Source organism: Epinephelus fuscoguttatus, linkage group LG16, assembly GCF_011397635.1.
Source record: "Epinephelus fuscoguttatus linkage group LG16, E.fuscoguttatus.final_Chr_v1".
Taxonomy (NCBI): Eukaryota; Metazoa; Chordata; class Actinopteri; order Perciformes; family Serranidae; genus Epinephelus; species Epinephelus fuscoguttatus.
Window position 1 is genome coordinate 190001 of NC_064767.1, and position 20000 is coordinate 210000.

General features: G+C 43.9%; 2 protein-coding genes across 2 annotated transcripts in view; both read left to right on the plus strand.

Moving 5' to 3' along the window:
- Positions 1–9305, plus strand: part of prkn (parkin RBR E3 ubiquitin protein ligase) — a 17344-nt gene extending 8039 nt beyond the window's left edge. The window contains exons 9-11 of the mRNA XM_049600030.1: positions 8615–8845; positions 8953–9070; positions 9182–9305. Of these exons, the coding sequence (XP_049455987.1) occupies positions 8615–8845; positions 8953–9070; positions 9182–9285 (453 nt within the window). The 3' untranslated portion in view covers positions 9286–9305. The remainder of the gene's footprint in view (positions 1–8614; positions 8846–8952; positions 9071–9181) is intronic.
- A 1320-nt stretch (positions 9306–10625) lies between these two features.
- Positions 10626–20000, plus strand: part of ubr2 (ubiquitin protein ligase E3 component n-recognin 2) — an 81412-nt gene continuing 72037 nt past the window's right edge. Inside the window, exons 1-3 of the mRNA XM_049600968.1 lie at positions 10626–14262; positions 16474–16745; positions 19606–19684. Coding sequence (XP_049456925.1) covers positions 14179–14262; positions 16474–16745; positions 19606–19684 — 435 coding nt within the window. The 5' untranslated portion in view covers positions 10626–14178. The remainder of the gene's footprint in view (positions 14263–16473; positions 16746–19605; positions 19685–20000) is intronic.

The window sequence follows — 20000 nt, forward strand, 5'->3', positions numbered from 1 at the left end:
AAAACTGTAAAACTTCTTAAACCGTTTTCCTCCCTTAATTTTTGCTCAGTTGACACCAAACTTGCTACAGACCAGCTTCAGACTGTCCTCCACAAACTGTCCTCACAGATTTTTGATTTATCAGAAATTGAGCCTACAGTGCATCAAGATGTTTGACTGTAAACAGTACTGTAAACATATACTTGCAAATTCTTGCTAAATAAGTTTTCAGTGTTCATGAAAAAAATTGATGACGTTTGGCAAATATCAGAATTATATATCAAAAACTAAATTTTTGACAGCATTTTGAATTCTGTCCTCATGTGAACCATTGCTGTCAATGGGAATACTTTACACAGCAGTTTTTTTACTTATGGAGATAATCAGTCATTGTTAAAAAAAAAATCAAATTAACAACATCTCCATGCTGTCTAGATGTGTTTTTTTTTTTTTCAGATTTTTGTCTTGATAACTGAATTTATGGCAGCAGTTTGAAATCTGCCTTGACAGCTGCTGTCATCCTGGTGGCTGGCTTACTCAGCTCAGTCAGATAGAAGACGTTCCTTGGTGTCAGAGATTGTGAATTCAAGCTTCAGCTGATGCAAAATGTACATTGTAATGGCAACTTTCTTGTTGTCTTGCTATTCTGTCTCTTGTTGCTCAGAATTGCCTAAATTTGCCTAGAATTGCCCGGCCCTGACCATTGCTGCGCAGCAGCTATAATCTTCTCCTTTTCTTCTTCTTCTTCTTCACACACTGTCAGAGGATTAATTTATATACACACTTAATTTGTACACACTCTATTTACACATTTGTTTTTTATGTTTGTTTGTCTATATCAGTGAAGGATGAAGATACAGATGCTTCACTCTTTATTTAAGAGACCAAACTGTCACATTAAACTTAATTTAAATCGAACTTTGTTTAAATCGAACTTTATTTAAAAGCAAACTTTATTTACATTAAAGCTGCAGTAGGTAGAAAGCCTGAAAACGGTTGATTTTTGAGTCTCATCTGAGTTAGGTTTTGTTCGTCTCCGCCCTGAGCCCCTCCTACCAGACGAGCACGCGAGTATTTTATCCTACTTGGTTCTATTTCTCCTTCTTTAGAGGCTGAACACAGAGCCATGGTGAGGTGCAGAAACCTATTGTTTGTCTCAGACCACTTGATTTACATTTTGCTTAGAGGATATTATAAAATTTTTACTCAATTATACCAAAACAATGTTGCCTATTGGAGCTTTAAATTGTATTAAAAATCAAACTTTATTTAATTTACATTTTATTTAAATCAAACTTTATTTACATTAAATTGTATTAAAAATCAAACTTTATGGGACTTCCGGTGATGGCAGACATGGAGTAGACGCTTCTACCCCGCTCTCCCGTACTCTTTACAATTTTATTCTTGTTAACCCAACTCTTCATCTTTACCAACAAACTGGTTCATTACTCTAAGACCTCACCGTAATATCGCCTCCTGAAATGGCAAATAAGCACGGAAAACAAAGTAAAAAAGACCCCAGCAAGACAACTGCTAGCGATGTTAGCATGGCCGCGCTAACCAGCCTTCTGGAAGGCCACAAGGCTGACCTAGCAACGGAGTTCAAGGCATCCTTTTTGGCACTGGAGGCCAAAATACATCTCGTACAAGCTCCTGTGTCCAGCCACGGCCAACGAATTACATCTCTGGAAACTAATGCGGACTCAGTAGATGAACGCCTGCTAAATCTGGAGGCTTCGTGTGCAGAGCTAACGGCTGTCAGTGAAAAGCTAAAACGGCGGACCTGGAGGCTCGAAGCTGCCGTAACAACGTTCGTATTATAGGACTTCCTGAGTCGATTGAAGGACCACGACCAACTGATTTTTTTTCTCCATACTGCTGACTCAACTTCTGGGCGAGGAAATACTACCGACATCACCCGTGCTAGATCGAGCACACAGATCCCTGGCCCCAAAACCCAAGCAAGGCGAGAAGCCAAAGTCAGTCATCGTCCGCTTCCATGATTATCAAACCAAAGAAAAGGTTCTCCGTGAGGCCCGTAAGAGGAGATCTGAGCTGCAATATCAGGGTAAACCTGTGGTCTTCTTTGAGGTGACCCCGAGGTGATGGAGCAACAGGCTGTATACCGAGAAGTTATGAGTCTCCTCTACAAACGCAGACTGAAACCTACTCTTTGTTACCCGGCGAAGCTGTTTATTACAACGGCCAACGGGGAAAGAATGTGCCTTTCATTAGTTGACGAGGCCAAGGAATACCTGACAGGCAGTGGCACCTAGCATGGACTCTAGACACAAGGTAACAGTGCCTGGCTGCTAGCCGTGTTGCTAACAGTAAACAAACACAGACTGGATGACGCTAAAACCTTGATCATTTTTAATATGCAATGGTTTGCTTGTCTTGTGTTAGTGCAGAGGTTGCCGTTTTGTTAACTGAATAAGCAACTGACAGGTTTTATACTTCTGCACTAGGTTAGATTAATCAGTTCTAATTAATATTCGTCTTGTATGTATATATATATATATATATATATATATATACATACATATATATATATATATATATATACATACATATATATATATATATGTATGTATACATATATACATATATATATATATGTACATATTAAGAAGCCTTGGATGGGGCATCTATTTCACTCGAGGTTTTCAGAGAGGGCTAGGGGTGCAGCCATCATTATACAGAGGGACATTGCCTTCGAGCCTTCTACTGATGTCTTTGACCCCAATGGGCGTTATGTCATGGCATTAGGCAAACTACTGAACTCCTGCGTGGTCCCAGCCTCAATATACGCTCCAACTTGGGACGAGGACAAATTCATATCAAATTTTTTCTCCAATATACCTAATCTTGCGGATCATCAAATAATTATTGGAGGAGATTTCAACCACGTTCAAGATACAGACCTCGACAGGTCCTCCACCAAACAATCTACATTGTCTAAATCAGCCAACGCTTTAAAGTTTCATGCAAACCAGTTAGGCCTAGCTGACCTCTGGAGGACTATGTATACCTCCAGAAAAGCTTTTTCCTTCTTCTCTCATGTTCACCGGTCATACACGCGGATTGATTTCTTCCTGCTTGACAATAGATTATTACATGAGACACTGTCGTGCGACTGTCACACTATAGTAATTTCAGATCATGTCCCGGTTTCTTTACATATAAATTTTTCTCAGGGCAGTCCACCCACCAAACTCTGGAGATTTAACTCTCATTTATTATCTCAACCAAAATTCAAAGACTTTGTAGCCTCCCAAATTCAGCTCTTTTTTGAGATAAACGACACACCAGACATTGGTAGTGACATGCTCTGGGAATCTTTTAAAGCCTACCTACGCGGACAAATTATGTCTTTCATCTCTGGTTTCAGGAAGTCGGAGCGCTCCAAATTGAAAGAAATCCAGAGATTAGACGCCCAACACTCTGCTGATCCCTCTGACACACTGTATAAGAAACGAGTACAGCTCCAATCACAATGTAATCTGTTGTCTTCCGGTCGGACAGAGAAGCAGCTGCTACTCACAAAACAACGCTTTTTCGAGATGGAGGACAAAGCAGGCAAACTCCTGGCATATAAAGCACAGGCTGAGGCGGCATCTAGACTCATACTGAGGATTAAACTGGATGTGGATGAAGTTACACCCGATCCCACCACTATAAACAATGCCTTTGCTGACTACTATTCTAGATTGTATTCCTCCGAAACCTCCTCAACTGATTGGGAAGGCCCAAACCCTCTTGACCTGCTTACGTACCCACAAATTGATTTAGCGGCTGCAGTAGATGTGGGTGCACCAATCACTGTGTCTGAGGTTAAAGAAGCGATGAAAGCCTTACAGAGTAATAAATCACCCAGGCCGGACAGTTAGACCACAGAGTTTTTTAAGACCTACTCTACATCTTTAGCCCCAATTCTAGTCCGAGTTTTTAATGAGGCCCTGGAAAAAGGTCGACTGCCACCCACTCTATCAGAAGCTTCAATCACCATATTGCTAAAAAAGGATAAAGATCCCTTACTGTGTAGTAGTTATAGGCCAATCTCTCTCCTGAACGTAGATTTCAAAATTTTAGCGAAAGTGTTAGCTGGTCACCTCCAGAGAGTTATGGCAGTTTCAATCAATCCAGACTAGACTGGCTTCATTTCTGGGAGGCACTCATCCTCAAACACTCGGAGGTTATTCAACATTCTTTACTCCCCTCCTACCGACTCTCCTGAACTCGTTCTATCCGTTCTATCCCCTCAGTCTCTGTCAATGATCTGGTTCATAGTTTCAGCTCTAAAGCTATGAATATTATGGACAGTATTGCCTCCATGAAGGTCAAAGTTGTCTCTGGTAAGAAAAAACCACCATGGAGGAACGCCACACAGATAAAAGGTCAAAAAATGAGAATGTAGAAAAGCAGAATGCAGGTGGTGAAAAACCAAACTCCAGGCTCATTATGACATCTATAAGGAAAGTCTGCACATCTATAACTTGGAGCTAAAAAGGGCGCGGCAGTCCTTTTTCTCTGAGATTATCAACAAAAATAACAACAATGCACGGACTTTATTTACTGTTGGTGACAGACTGACAAACCCATCAGCGTCAGTCCCTCCTGAACTGCTATCCACCAAGGCATGCAATGACTTTGCTTCTTTTTAACTGCATAGCATCAGATATACTACAGATAGTCAACTGTTCTCTTCAGTCAGGCCTTTTTCCACCGGCCCTGAAGACTGCAGTCATTAAACCTCTCTTAAAAAAGCCTAATCTGGATGCCTCAGTAATAAATAACTACAGGCCCATATCAAACCTACCATTTTTAGGAAAGATCATTGAAAAGGTTGTTTTTCAGCAACTTAACACCTTCTTGGAGCAAAACAATTCCTTTGATGCCTTTCAGTCTGGATTTCGAGCACATCACAGCACTGAGACTGCACTTGTAAAAGTTTTAAATGACATTCATCTGAGCAGTGATGCATCAAAGATTTCGGTTCTGGTATTACTGGACCTCAGTGCTGCATTTGACACAGTTGACCATAAGATACTGCTCGACAGACTAGAAAAGTTTGTGGGACTTTCTGGCACTGTGCTAAATTGGTTTAAATCTTATTTACAAGACAGGGATTTCTTTGTGTCACTTGGCAATTATGAATCTGTGCGAACAAAAATTACATGTGGAGTTCCTCATGGGTCCATTCTTGGGCCTCTTCTGTTCAACATCTATATGCTCCCTCTTGCTCAGATTATGGAATATCATAACATCTCCTACCATACTTATGCAGATGACACACAACTTTACATAACAGTGTCACCAGATGACTACAGTCCCCTACATCTACTAAATAAGTGCATTGATGAAATCAATACGTGGATGTGCCAGAATTTTCTACAACTAAACACAGACAAAACTGAGATAGTTGTTTTTGGCCCCAAAGAACAAAGATCAATAGTCAGTGCTCACCTTGACACCATGACACTAAAACCTACAAATCAAGCCAGAAATCTTGGTGTAGTTCTGGACTCAGACCTAAATTTCAATAGTCACATTAAGACAATTACTAAATCAGCCTACTACCACCTTAAAAACATTGCATGAATAAAAGAACTTCTGTCTAAACAAGATACAGAAAAACTTGTTCATGTTTTCATTTTCAGCAGGCTGGACTATTGTAACGGTGTCTTCACAGGCCTGAGTAAAAAATCAATCAGACAACTACAGCTCTTCCAGAACGCTGGTGCCAGAGTCCTCACCAACACCAAGAGAGTGGAGCACATTACACCAGTGCTTAAAGATATAGTGCACCCAAAAATGAAAATTCAGCCATTATCTACTCACCCATATGCCGACGGAGGCCCTGGTGAAGTTTTAGAGTCCTCACATCCCTTGCGGAGATCAGTGGGGGGAGCGGCTAGCACACCTAATGGTAGACGGCGCCCCAGACTAACGTCCAAGAACACAAAATTGAATCCACAGAGTACCTCCATACTGCTCATCCATAGTGATCCAAGCGTGCTGCAGCCGCGACATAAAAAGTTGTTTCGAAAAACGCCATTTGAACTCTGTTTTTAGCCTCACTGTAGTAGACTACCTCTTGAAGCTCATGGAGAGAATGCCAAGAGTGTGCAAAGCAGTAATCAGAGCAAAGGGTGGCTATTTTGAAGAAACTAGAATATAAAACATGTTTTCAGTTATTTCCCCTTTTTTTGTGAAGTACATAACTCCACATGTGTTCATTCATAGTTTTGATGCCTTCAGTGAGAATCTACAATGTAAATAGTCATGAAAATAAAGAAAACGCATTGAATGAGAAGGTGTGTCCAAACTTTTGGCCTGTACTGTATTTCGAACCCTGCTTCCAGTTTTCCTATAATTTTGAGTATATTTGAGAAATTTGGAAAGTACTCTGGCTATAAGCTGAACCTGGGAAAGAGTGACTACATCCCCATTTACCCTACTGCTGACTGTCTCCCTCAAGGTTCCCTCCCTTTTAGAAAAGCTACAGATGGTTTCAAATATCTTGGGTTCCAGGTGACAAAATCATTTACCGAACTGTTCTCCAACAAATTTTAACCCACTGCTCGACTGTTGTAAATCAGATCTTACTAGATGGTCCTCACTCCCAGTCTCATTAATTGGGCAGGTCAACCTGATAAAAATGTCATTATTACAACAATATCTTTATCTTTTTCAACATATATCTATTTACATAAGGAAGACCTATTTTTCAAAACTTGACCAGTTGATAAGCTCCTTTCTTTGGGGTAATAAGCGGGCACGAATTAGTCGAGCAACCCTCTGACTTCCTAAGTCCCAAGGTGGACTAGTTCTCCCAAACTTTTGCTACTATTACTGGGCCTGCAATGTTAACAAGCTCGTCTTTTGGAACATATGTAAAGCAGTAGATGAACGGCCGTGGTGGGCTTTGCTTGAGATCTCCTCACACTTCTGTCTTTGGTCAGTGGTATGCTCTCAACTGCCACTGTCATTTAAACAGGTTAGTCTCAGTCCGATTGTAACAAATACACTAATAATCTGGAACCAGTTCAGGAACGCATTTGGCCTCCACACACAATCATGTCAGTCAACAATTTATCGTAATCACCGATTTCTCCCCTCATGCTCTGACCCAGCTTTCTGTACCTGGTCTGATAGAGGCCTGGTGACTAATGATGACCTCTTTATCCTGGGCATTTTCTCTTCATTTACTGACCTGGTTTCAAAATTCAACTTACCAAATACTCACCTATTCCGTTTCTTTCAGATAAGACACTATGTGAAATCTTGTTTTCCCCAATTTCCAAATAGACCACCAGAACCACTGTTAGACCAATTCTTAACCCTCAATACTAAACGAAAAGGGCTTATAGGAATCATATGTAAGTACATCCACAGACTGTCTCCTAATCGTTTGAATTCTCTGAGGACCGCCTGGGGTCAGGACCTCAAGATTCCTTTATCTGATGAACAGTGGGAGAAGATACTTAATAGTGTTCACTCAGCTTCTATTTGTGCGAGACACAACCTCCTACAATGTAAAATCCTGCACAGAGTTTATTTTACTAATGCCAAATTGGCTAAAATCTATCCTGATAGGACAGACACTTGCAATAGATGCAGACAGTCACCCGCTGACTTCGGCCGCATGTTTTTGACCTGCCCGCTACCGTCTCAATTTTGGACTGCAATTTTTGAAACACTTACCAAAGTAGTAGGCCAAACTATAGTGCTTGAGCCTCTTACTGCCTTCTTTGGAATCCCAACCTCAAATCCACAAGGAAAATCATTGCATTCACCACCTTGCTTGCTCAAAGACTTATTCTTCTAAAATGGTCTCACTCTGCCCCACCTACTCATAATAAATGGATTCAGGAGGTATTGCACTGCATTACACTAGAAAAGATTAGGTTCTCCTTGAAAGGTTCGTTAGATACCTTCTACAAGACATGGCAGCCCTTTCTAGTACACATTGACTCACTGACTATTGCTGCAGAAAGTAACTGAGCCCCACCCCCCCACCCCTTTTATTTATTTATTATTATTATTTTGGTTTTATTTTTCTCTTATTTATTTATTTTATTTATTTATTTATTTTTAATTATTAATACCTTCCTGTCGGTATTATAGCTGTTTACCTTTTAATTGGTATTCTATTTGTGCATGTCCGATTGTCCAGGGTCTGTGAAGATATGGATGGATGGAGTGAATGTGTGGTATCCCAGGGTGGGTGGGACGGAAATGGGATGGGACGGAGGGATTGTTTTATGACAGAACCATTTTTTGTCATGAATGTTGACTAATTGCCTGTAACTTGCTGGGTTCTGTGAAAAATCAATAAAGAAAGTTTGAATAAAAAAAAAAATCAAACTTCATTTAGATTACATGTTATTTAAAATCAGACTTTATTTAATTTACATTTTATTTAAGTCAAACTTTATTTAAATTAAATTTTAGTTAAAATCAAACTTTATTTGAAATCTAACTTTATTGAAATTACATTTTTTTCATTAAATTTTATATAAATTAAATTTAATTAAAAAATCAAACTTGATTTAAAAGCAAACTATATTTAAATCAAACTTTATTTAAATTAAACTTTATTTAAAGTCAGTGTATTTGTGTCCGTCAGTATGGGCGGTACCTGCAGTACGGTGCAGAGGAGTGCCTGCTGATGATTGGAGGACTGATGTGTCCGTCACCCGGCTGTGGGGCGGGGCTTCTTCCACCTGATGGCGGCAGGAGGGTGGAGTGTGACCGACAGCTCGGATGTGGTTTCATCTTCTGCAGAGACTGCAGGGAGGGCTACCATGAGGGTGTGTGTCCCGCGGAACAGGCCACGCCCATAGACGAAGCCTCTCAGGTAAGCTGGCCAATCACAGAGCTCCTGATGAAAACAGGAACATATGACATCATCTCAGGCACTGAAATATATCAAACACTGCTCTTTCTCCTCCTCCTCCTCCTCAGGTTTTTGTGGTGGAGGAGGAGGCCTCTCAGAGGGGGAGGTGGGATCAAGCCTCCGTGCTCCTCCTGCAGGAGTCGACCAAACGCTGCCCTCAATGTTCAGTTCCTGTGGAGAGAAACGGTAACAGTACAACTACTGTGTCTGTCTGTGTGCAAGTATTGTGTCTGTCTGTGTATAAGAACTGTATCTGTACTCTGTATATGAAGTACTGTGTTGTATCTCCCCCTGCAGGCGGCTGTATGCACATGCAGTGTCCTCTGTGCAGAGCTGAGTGGTGTTGGCTCTGTGGAGTCACCTGGAACACAGACTGTATGGGCAACCACTGGTTTGGATAGAAAACCTACTATCATTGGGGCACTGGTTTGGATAGAACCTACTATCATGGGGTGCCGCTGGTTTGGATAGAACCTACTATCATGGGGGTCCACTGGTTTGGATAGAACCTACTATCATTGGAGGGCACTGGTTTGGATAGAACCTACTATCATGGGGGGGGGGCACTGGTTTGGATAGAACCTACTATCATGGGGGGGGGGTCCACTGGTTTGGATAGAACCTACTATCGGGGGGGGGGGGCCCTGGTTTGGATAGAACCTACTATCATGGGGGGGGGGGGGCACTGGTTTGGATAGAACCTACTATCACGGGGGTGAGCCACTGGTTTGGGCAGAACCTATTATCATGGGGGTCCACTGGTTTGGATAGAACCTACTATCCTGGGGGGGGTGCCGCTGGTTTGGATAGAACCTACTATCATGGGGGGGGGGGGGTCCACTGGTTTTGATAGAACCTACGATCGTGGGGGGGGTGCCGCTGGTTTGGATAGAACCTACTATCATGGGGCACTGGTTTGGATAGAACCTACTATCATGGGGGGGGGGTCCACTGGTTTGGATAGAACCTACTATCGGGGGGGGGGGGGCACTGGTTTGGATAGAACCTACTATCATGGGGGGGGTGCCGCTGGTTTGGATAGAACCTACTATCATGGGGGGGGGGGGGTCCACTGGTTTGGATAGAACCTACTATCGGGGGGGGGGGGGCCCTGGTTTGGATAGACCCTACTATCATGGGGGCACTGGTTTGGACCAGAACCTGCTATCATGGGGGCACTGGTTTGGACAGAACCTACTATCATGGGGGGTCCACTGGTTTGGATAGAACCTACTATCATGGGGGCACTGGTTTGGATAGAACCTACTATCATGGGGGGGCACTGGTTTGGACCAGAACCTGCTATCATGGGGGGGTTGGTTTGGATAGAACCTACTATCGTGGGGCACTGGTTTGGATAGAACCTACTATCATGGGGGGGGGCACTGGTTTGGACCGAACCTGCTATCATGGGGGAGGAGCCGCTGGTTTGGACAGAACCTATTATCATGGGGGGGGGCACTGGTTTGGATAGAACCTACTATCGGGGGGGGGGGGGTCCACTGGTTTGGATAGAACCTACTATCGGGGGTCCACTGGTTTGGACAGAACCTATTATCATGGGGGGGGGGCACTGGTTTGGATGGGGTATCATGAGCCACTGGTTTGGGCAGAACCTGTTTGGATATCACGGGGGACTACTGGTTTGGATAGAACCCACGATCACGGGGGGGACCTACTGGTTTGGGTAGAACCCACGATCATGGGGGGGGGGGGGACGGACTACTGGTTTGTATAGAACCTACTATCATGGGGTTGGGAACTACTGGTTTGGATATAACCCACGATCACAGGGAGGGGGAACTACTGGTTTGGATAGAACCCACGATCACAGGGGGAAAACCACTACTTTGGATAGATCCTACAATCACGCGGGGAACCACTGGCTTGGATAGAACCTATGCTCACAGTTGCCCCTCAGAGACACTGTCGTAGTCGAACCACCAACTCTGATCCACCTGATCCACCTGTGTTTTCTTCTGTCACCTGGTCACAGATCTGTGACCATTCTATAAAGTACTAGAAGAACTGAAGGTACTGACTTTGTGATGACATAACTTCTTGTGTGTCAAAATAAAATATTTATTTATTGTAAACATCATAATGTGATTGTTTTTAGTGAGACATCAACATCAGCTGATTGGACGTTTATCTGTCATAGAATCTGTCAATAGGAAAAGTCAATAACTGATTATTTCAACAACCAACTTCAATTAAATCTGTTTACATCATAATCTGACTTTTGAACTCTCAGATATATCGACGTCATCATCAGCATCATGTGATGTGTGTGACATCAGTGCTGGGTGTGGTTACAGGTTCCACAGAGCACTCACCTGACCTTCACCTATCAGTGATGAGTGATGAGAAAACAGATTTTCAGTCTGTTTCAGCTAAATGCTTAGCTAACAATTTTTAATGTCTGATTTCCAGGTGAGGTTTTTTGTTTTCAGAGAGTTAGGATGTTGATAACAACCGACACACTCAGTACGTTTACATGCACAATTTAATTCCACTTTTAATCGGAATGAAAGGCCATTGCGATTAAAAGTGGTCATGTAAACGGTCATTCCGATTGAAAAACGGTCATTCCGATTGAAAATTATATCCGATTAAAGGGGGTGGTTTATTCTGTTTGTCATTCCGAATGAAAGAATTTTGTGTGCATGTATACACTCATTCCTCTTTAAATTCATTCCGGTCTTTCTGCGCATGCTCGTTTCCTTGCCCTTCTGGCGCCATGACGTATATAGCGTGCATAGCAATGGGCTGCATAGCAACGGGCTGAGATAGAGCAGTCGGACTCGTTGCACTCACCGGTTTCTATTCACCACAGCACGGTTTTCTACCTCCCTTTTTCGACCTTCTACCTCCCTTCTCCTCCTCAACAGACGAAGCATTAGCAGAACAAGGTTGCTGTCGTACTGCTGCTTCAAGAATATAAGCAGAACAAGCCCGAAAAAGGCACTAAGAACAGCATCGTCAAGCATCTTGTTATCCGGAGCGAGGACTACAGTGTTTTCTTCCGGTAAACGTAAACGCGTAACATCCGCCCTGCCCCCTATCCAATCAGAAACCTTCCCTGCCCCAAACCTTGCGCAGACCTGAATAAAGGCGATTAAACTGATTTCCGTGTAAACCCTCATTCAGAATGAATATTTCCCATGTAAACTACCTGGAAAAACTTTAATTCATGATTTCATTCAGATTTATTTCATTCCGAATGAGAAGCCATCATGTAACTGTAGCTATTGTGAAACAAAGATGTAATAACAGGGTGACGTTTCCAAAGGTGGAAGGGTTAGTCCCTGTCCCTGTTGGAACGTCTGTCTCGGGACATCAGACAGAGTTCAGTCCATCAGTAAAGGGACTGTGGGGACGTCTGTCTTGGGTCATCAGACAGAGTTTGTTCCATCAGTAAAGGGACTGTGGGGACGTCTGTCTCGGGACATCAGACAGAGTTCAGTCCATCAGTAAAGGGACTGTGGGGACGTCTGTCTCGGGTCATCAGACAGAGTTTGTTCCATCAGTAAAGGGACTGTGGGGACAGCTCATTGGAGGATCTATCTGTATCTGAACCAAAATCAGAGGCCATCTTCTTCCTGAATGTTCTTCTTTGGTTTTTACTGCTCGCTGTGTGTCACATGTAGGTCTGTCCTCATGAACTCTCGTCCTTCTGATTGGCTGGCTGCAGTCGTTTATATTGAATGTTACAGACTTAAATGGACCAATCAGGGGCATCTCAGGACTGGTGTGTCCTCAGGTCTACTCCTGGTCGTGGTGCTCCTGTTGACTCAGGAAGAGGTGCTGAGGGAGGAGGTGCAGGACATCCTGCACCTCTGGCAGCAGTGGGCGGAGCGTTGTCTCCATGACGACCTGTGCTGCTCATGTCCTATGTGGCCTGAAGTACAAAAAAAACAAAACAGGTTTAAAACTTTGGTTGTTCACACGAAACTCAACAGATCATCTCTGCTGCTGTCTTACCTCTGATGACCTCACTGCATGTGAACAGAAACAGCCAATCAGAGTTGAGGAGTCCCTGACGCAGCACTGGTCACATGACCCCAGACTGTGTCACAATTCTGTCTCTCTGTCCTCAGATCTGTTCACCAACATGTTTTGGTTTTTAACTGCAGAATGAGAACCTTTCTGACCTGGCGGCCATCTTGGATCAGGCATCGTCCTCCAGAACTGGATCAGACCAGAACTGGTGTAGGTACAAGATCGGCTCGGCCTGCCAGAACAGCTCGGGGCCTGCGACTGCCTGTGACGTCACACAATATGATCGGTTGTAAGATGGGGTGATGACATGGCACGTTGTGATTGGCTGTAGCGGGTTTACCATTTTCATGGGTTTATCGCTCGGTGGTCTAGCGCCAGCAAAATGGAAGAAAAATCACAACTTTTACCTTGAAATCCATTTTTTTAGGCAAAAGGTGAGCATCACAGCCTTACCCTCGCCTCCCCAAACCAGGTGTGTGTGTGTGTGTGTGTGTGTGAAAATAAGTCATACAGCAGGGTGAATTCACACTACAACACTTAAGACAGCTTTCAATGAAGTTGACCGTGTGTGTGTGTGTGTGTGTGTGTGTGTTAGGACAGATGAACAACCATCCATAAAAACTATGCCTATCCACCGAAATACTCCTGTAAGTTGTATGGGGGAACACTGTTATATGTAAACAAGACATTTAAATTTTAGTTTAGTCGAATGCACACACCATCTGTTCAATGTCTGTACATGTCTTTATTGATTAGTTTTATCTGTCAAACATAGAAGGATATTGTACAGTTCTTCAACAAGTTCATGTTTTATCTATTCTGTGTCATTGCAGTTTGTAAATGGTCACAGTGCTTTGTTAAACTGGGCCCTAAGAGTTAAAGCTTCAGTGCAGCAATAGAAAGGATCTGAGTTTCTATGGCTGTCAAAGGTTTTTGAAAAACACTGGGTATGTGTATCTGTGTGTGTGTGTGTGTGTGTGTGTGTGTGTGTGTATGTATACATATATATGTGTGTGTGTGTGTGTGTGTATATATCGACTGCAGCTAGATATAGAGTATATTTCTATTGGCATGGAAACAGATTGAATAGTTCCCAGTTTTCATATTTGTGATTTGTGATCTATCTGACAGACACCTATCTGTGTGTGTGTGTGTGTGTGTGTGTGTGTGTGTGCGTGTTTTCTGTCTGATCTTAGTATTTTCAAAGTCTTGGCCCCGCCCCCCTCAGCTGATGCTTATTTCCGGTTCCGGGTTCTTCTCCGTTGAGCAGCCACAGAGCAGACGGAGGAAAGATGGCGGCGGCCCAGTCCGACAGAGACCCACCATCTGCTTTATGTTCGGAGTTCCTGAATTTCTCCGCCAAAGACACGGCGTCGGTAAGCTCCTCCTCCACCTGTCGGTCCCTGCTGACGTCCTCACCTCACCTGGCACCGCGTCACAGCGCGCACTCTCACCTGCTCGACGTTTTTCTGGTTAATCTGCAACACGGAGCTAATGCTAATGCTAATGCTAGTAGTTGTGAGTGATGTGTCAGACATCTGGATCGTAAACAGCTGCTGCAGCTCTGTGTGTGTGTGTGTGTGTGTGTGTGTGTGTGTGTGTGTGTGTGCGCGCGCGCGCGCGTGTCAGTCTGACGTCACAACGTCAACTCCGACTGTCGGTGTTTATAAACACACCTGCGTGTTTTTTTGTATCGTTAGATCCTGTGTCACTACCGACCGGTTATTAACCGTCAGAACCCTCAATCAACAGCGTGTGTCAGCCTGCACACCCTCAGTACACTCACCTGTCTTAATTTATTAGTTATATCTGTCTTTACATGACCAAACATGGAGCTGAAATTAGATTTATCTACCTTTATATCATTTATTTATTTCTATTATTTCACTCACTTATTTCTATTATCTCATTTATTTATTTCTATTATCTCACTCACTTATTTCTATTATCTCATTTATTTATTTTTATTATTTATTTTTATTATTTTACTAATTATTTTCTAGAATTTCACTTAATTTCATTTATTACATTTATTTCTATTTCTTATCTTTATTTTTTCTCATCTCACAAAGAAGGGGCCGTAATATTATTAATACTAATTAACACTGTTATTAAACAGTGAATATGATTTATGTCTGTGTGATCTCTTCTCTTTGACTTTATCACAGTGGACCAGAGGGGTATTCCACAAAGCGGGTTTAGTGAAAACTCCTCATTCATTCAGTCCGTGTCAAAGCTTGTATCGAAGCGCATTCATTTGCGGAGATTTACCGTCTGTCACAGTCTAAATCCTGCTGGATATTAGTTTGTTACTCAGGACTGTCTGAAGTTACTGAATTTATGCACATCAGTCATTTCTTTGGACATCAGCTTTTGTCTTTACATTCAAATATTACACAGCGAGAATTCACCCTCAGCTCAGAATCAAACCTCTGTCCTTTTTATATTTATTATTTTTATAACACTGTGCACAAGGATCAGACTGTCAGTCTGTCAGAGCAGCTCCCACATGTTTATTGCACATAATGTGTAGGTCTAATTATTTAAATGTTAAAATGGGTATGAAGCTTTAGACACGTAGTATCAGTGACTAATGATCTCTATCACTGATGTCACTGGTCGCACTGATGGAACATAACTCCTATAGCCTAATATTGGGGATTATATGTTCATATTTCTGAGTGAGCAATGGTGCAGCATTTCACTGTCTTTACATTTACTACATTTGTAGCTGAAATAAAGTCACTGAATGCTGTTGAGTCAAGATACAAATAGATGTGCAACATTTTCAAATCTACTGTATTTTAACCTCAACGTCTTTTCAGGTGCAAATCACCAAACATATTATTACTGGGTCAGACTGTGAGTTTACAGTCATGTCTTTATGTCTTTGATCTATAGCCTAGCCTATATGTTTGAAATCTTCTGCCTCCTGTGTTTTTCCCCATTAGATTAAACCTGAACAAATATATTATGATATATTATTAATATAATGTAATGTATCTACAGCCTGATACACAGTCAGATTCCACCACTTTATCTTCATTAAGGAAATGTAAGTCTGATAAATGATGAATAAACTTTTTTATTAACTTTATGGTTAACTTATTGACACTTTCCTCGCTCTGACTCAGGCTCTTCTTTTAAAGATAAACGTGCACCGTCTGCTACACATGCATTAATATCTCTACATCCACTGGATTAAAATGGAGGCGCTGTCTTTTATTTACCTGTTGCCATGGTGAATCGTGGAGTCGTAGCTCCATTGATGATGGCTTTTTATTGTCGGCTTAACTCAGAGTGAACATACTCAGAGTTGACTGAACTAACTCAGATCAGCTGTTCTGGAACCGGTAACTCAGAGTTTCCCATCTCAGGGTAAATCAGCTCAGAGTTCAGGGTTAGACTCAGAGTTTGTTGAACCTCCTACCTGGAATACCCCTCAGTTCAGACTGATTCTCTTGAGTGTCTGTTACACATGTGAACATCTGACATTGAACACTCTGAAATCTTTGATTTTCACTTACTAATTAAATGATGTTCCTCCTCGTCCTCCTCCTCCTCCTCCTCCTCCTCCTCCTCCTCAGCAATGGCTGGCTGCGTCCGACCTGCAGCAGGAGGTGTACCGTCACTTGGCGGTGTATGTACCCAGAATCCTTTGCCTGGGTCCAAGTGGGGGCAGCAGCAGGGAGGAGCAGAGGGAGGAGCTGGCTTGTCAGCTGCTCCTCCTGGCTCCCCTGGAGTGGCTCCTGCTGGGGGAGGAGCCGGCCACCGGCCTTGCCCTCCTGCAGGAGAACAACCAGCCGTCACCGCTGTGTGGTCATGTGTTCAAGGTGGGAGAGCCCACCTACTCCTGCAGGTGAGACACACACACACACACACACACACACACACACACACCGATAACACACACACACACATTGAGTGATCTCTAAAGGAAATGGCCACTTCAGAATGAAGATACAGACAGTACTTACTGACCCTCATGCCCACAAGAAGTCCAGTGGAGTTTTTAATCCACAAAACTCGTTCGGGGTATCGGAGGATAACAGCTACACTTGAAGGCGAAATGACTCTATAAAAGTGGAGTAAATTATATCTCCAGCTGGCTCCGATACCCCGAACGAGTTTTGTGGATTAAAAACTCCACTGGACTTCTTGTGGGCATGAGGGTCAGTAAGTACTGTCTGTATCTTCATTCTAAAGTGGCCATTTCCTTTAAACAGCAGAATTTAAGGATCCTCCGTCAAGGACTGTTTCAGTGTCAAGGATCTTTCTGAATGTCACAGAGGACGGAGTCCTTCTTTCATGGCTGGGTCCTCCGCAGTGTAAAATCCCCACAATGCTTTGCACAGGATTTGTTGGAAGTGAAGGCGGGCCTCTTCAATGAAACCTGCGCCAGCAGAGCTCGGCATGATTTCAGCCCCTTTTACACTGCCAGATTGTCGGTGAATGTTGGGCCGTTTTGCCGGCAAGCTGCGAGCGTTTAGACACTTGTGGGAGGGGCTGTTGATGACTTGTGGGAGGAGCTGTTGATGACTTGTTGGAGGGGCTGTTGATGACTTGTGGGAGGGGCTGTTGATGACTTGTGGGAGGAGCTGTTGATGACTTGTGGGAGGGGCTGTTGATGACTTGTGGGAGGAGCTGTTGATGACTTGTTGGAGGAGCTGTTGATGACTTGTTGGAGGAGCTGTTGATGACTTGTGGGAGGAGCTGTTGATGACTTGTGGGAGGAGCTGTTGATGACTTGTGGGAGGGGCTGTTGATGACTTGTGGGAGGGGCTGTCGATGACTTGTGGGAGGAGCTGTTGATGACTTGTGGGAGGAGCTGTTGATGACTTGTGGGAGGAGCTGTTGATGACTTGTAGGAGGGGCTGTTGATGACTTGTGGGAGGAGCTGTTGATGACTTGTGGGAGGGGCTGTTGGTAACTTGTGGGAGGCGCTGTTGATGACGCCGCACGTGCAAGCCACTGGCGGTGGATAAACAGGAAACAGCTGATAGCACGAATTAGCGAGCAGCTAGTAGCAAGAGGGAAACACAAACCTGACAGACACTGTAAAGATGAGCAACTGGGGAGACAAGGAATTGCACCCAGGGGACACTGGTTAGTCTGTTCCAAGGGTTAATGACACACACCTGGGGACACTGGTTAGTCTGTCCCAAGGGTTAATGACACACACCTGGGGACACTGGTTAGTCTGTCCCAAGGGTTAATGACACACACCTGGGGACACTGGTTAGTCTGTCCCAAGGGTTAATGACACACACCTGGGGACACTGGTTAGTCTGTCTCAAGGGTTAATGACACACCTGGGGACACTGGTTAGTCTGTTCCAAGGGTTAATGACACACACCTGGGGACACTGGTTAGTCTGTCTCAAGGGTTAATGACACACACCTGGGGACACTGGTTAGTCTGTCCCAAGGGTTAATGACACACCCAGGGGACACTGGTTAGTCTGTTCCAAGGGTTAATGACACACACCTGGGGACACTGGTTAGTCTGTCTCAAGGGTTAATGACACACACCTGGGGACACTGGTTAGTCTGTTCCAAGGGTTAATGACACACACCTGGGGACACTGGTTAGTCTGTCCCAAGGGTTAATGACACACACCTGGGGACACTGGTTAGTCTGTCTCAAGGGTTAATGACACACACACCTGGGGACACTGGTTAGTCTGTCTCAAGGGTTAATGACACACACCTGGGGACACTGGTTAGTCTGTCCCAAGGGTTAATGACACACACCTGGGGACACTGGTTAGTCTGTCTCAAGGGTTAATGACACACACCTGGGGACACTGGTTAGTCTGTCTCAAGGGTTAATGACACACACACCTGGGGACACTGGTTAGTCTGTCTCAAGGGTTAATGACACACACCTGGGGACACTGGTTAGTCTGTCCCAAGGGTTAATGACACACACCTGGGGACACTGGTTAGTCTGTTCCAAGGGTTAATGACACACACCTGGGGACACTGGTTAGTCTGTTCCAAGGGTTAATGACACACGCCTGGGGACACTGGTTAGTCTGTTCCAAGGGTTAATGACACACACCTGGGGACACTGGTTAGTCTGTCCCAAGGGTTAATGACACACACCTGGGGACACTGGTTAGTCTGTCTCAAGGGTTAATGACACACACCTGGGGACACTGGTTAGTCTGTTCCAAGGGTTAATGACACACACCTGGGGACACTGGTTAGTCTGTCTCAAGGGTTAATGACACACACCTGGGGACACTGGTTAGTCTGTTCCAAGGGTTAATGACACACACCTGGGGACACTGGTTAGTCTGTCCCAAGGGTTAATGACACACGCCTGGGGACACTGGTTAGTCTGTCTCAAGGGTTAATGACACACACCTGGGGACACTGGTTAGTCTGTCTCAAGGGTTAATGACACACACCTGGGGACACTGGTTAGTCTGTCTCAAGGGTTAATGACACACACCTGGGGACACTGGTTAGTCTGTTCCAATGTGTGTTCACTAAATGACACACACCTGGGGACACTGGTTAGTCTGTTCCAAGAAAGGTTAATGACACACACCTTTTAGTGATGGGACACTGGTTGAGTCTGTCTCAAGGGTTAATGATGTCACACACCTGGGGACACTGGTTAGTCTGTCTCAAGGGTTAATGACACACACCTGGGGACACTGGTTAGTCTGTCTCGACAGGTGTGATAAACAGACTGTTGTTTGTGTTCAGGGAGTGTGCAGCTGACCCGACCTGTGTCCTGTGTATGAAGTGTTTCCTGGGAAGTGTTCACAAAGAGCATCGATACAGGGTGAGTACACACACGCACACACACTCACACTCAGACAGGTGGAACAGGTGTTGGATCAGACAGATAACGATAAATGTGATGTTACCTGAAAGTGAACTGTATGATTGAAACCGAAGTGTTCAGACTGGACTCTACTGACTGAGTCTCGTTCATCAGAAGGTTTCTGTTGTTACATAATGTGTGTGACAGACTTCCCGTGTTTGACCCCGATGCTAATGTTAGCCTAACATTAGCCGTCTCACTGTGATCGAGTCCCGGTCAGAAGGTTAATGATCGGCTGACCTGCAGCGTCTCTTTGGAGACACTGTGACATCAC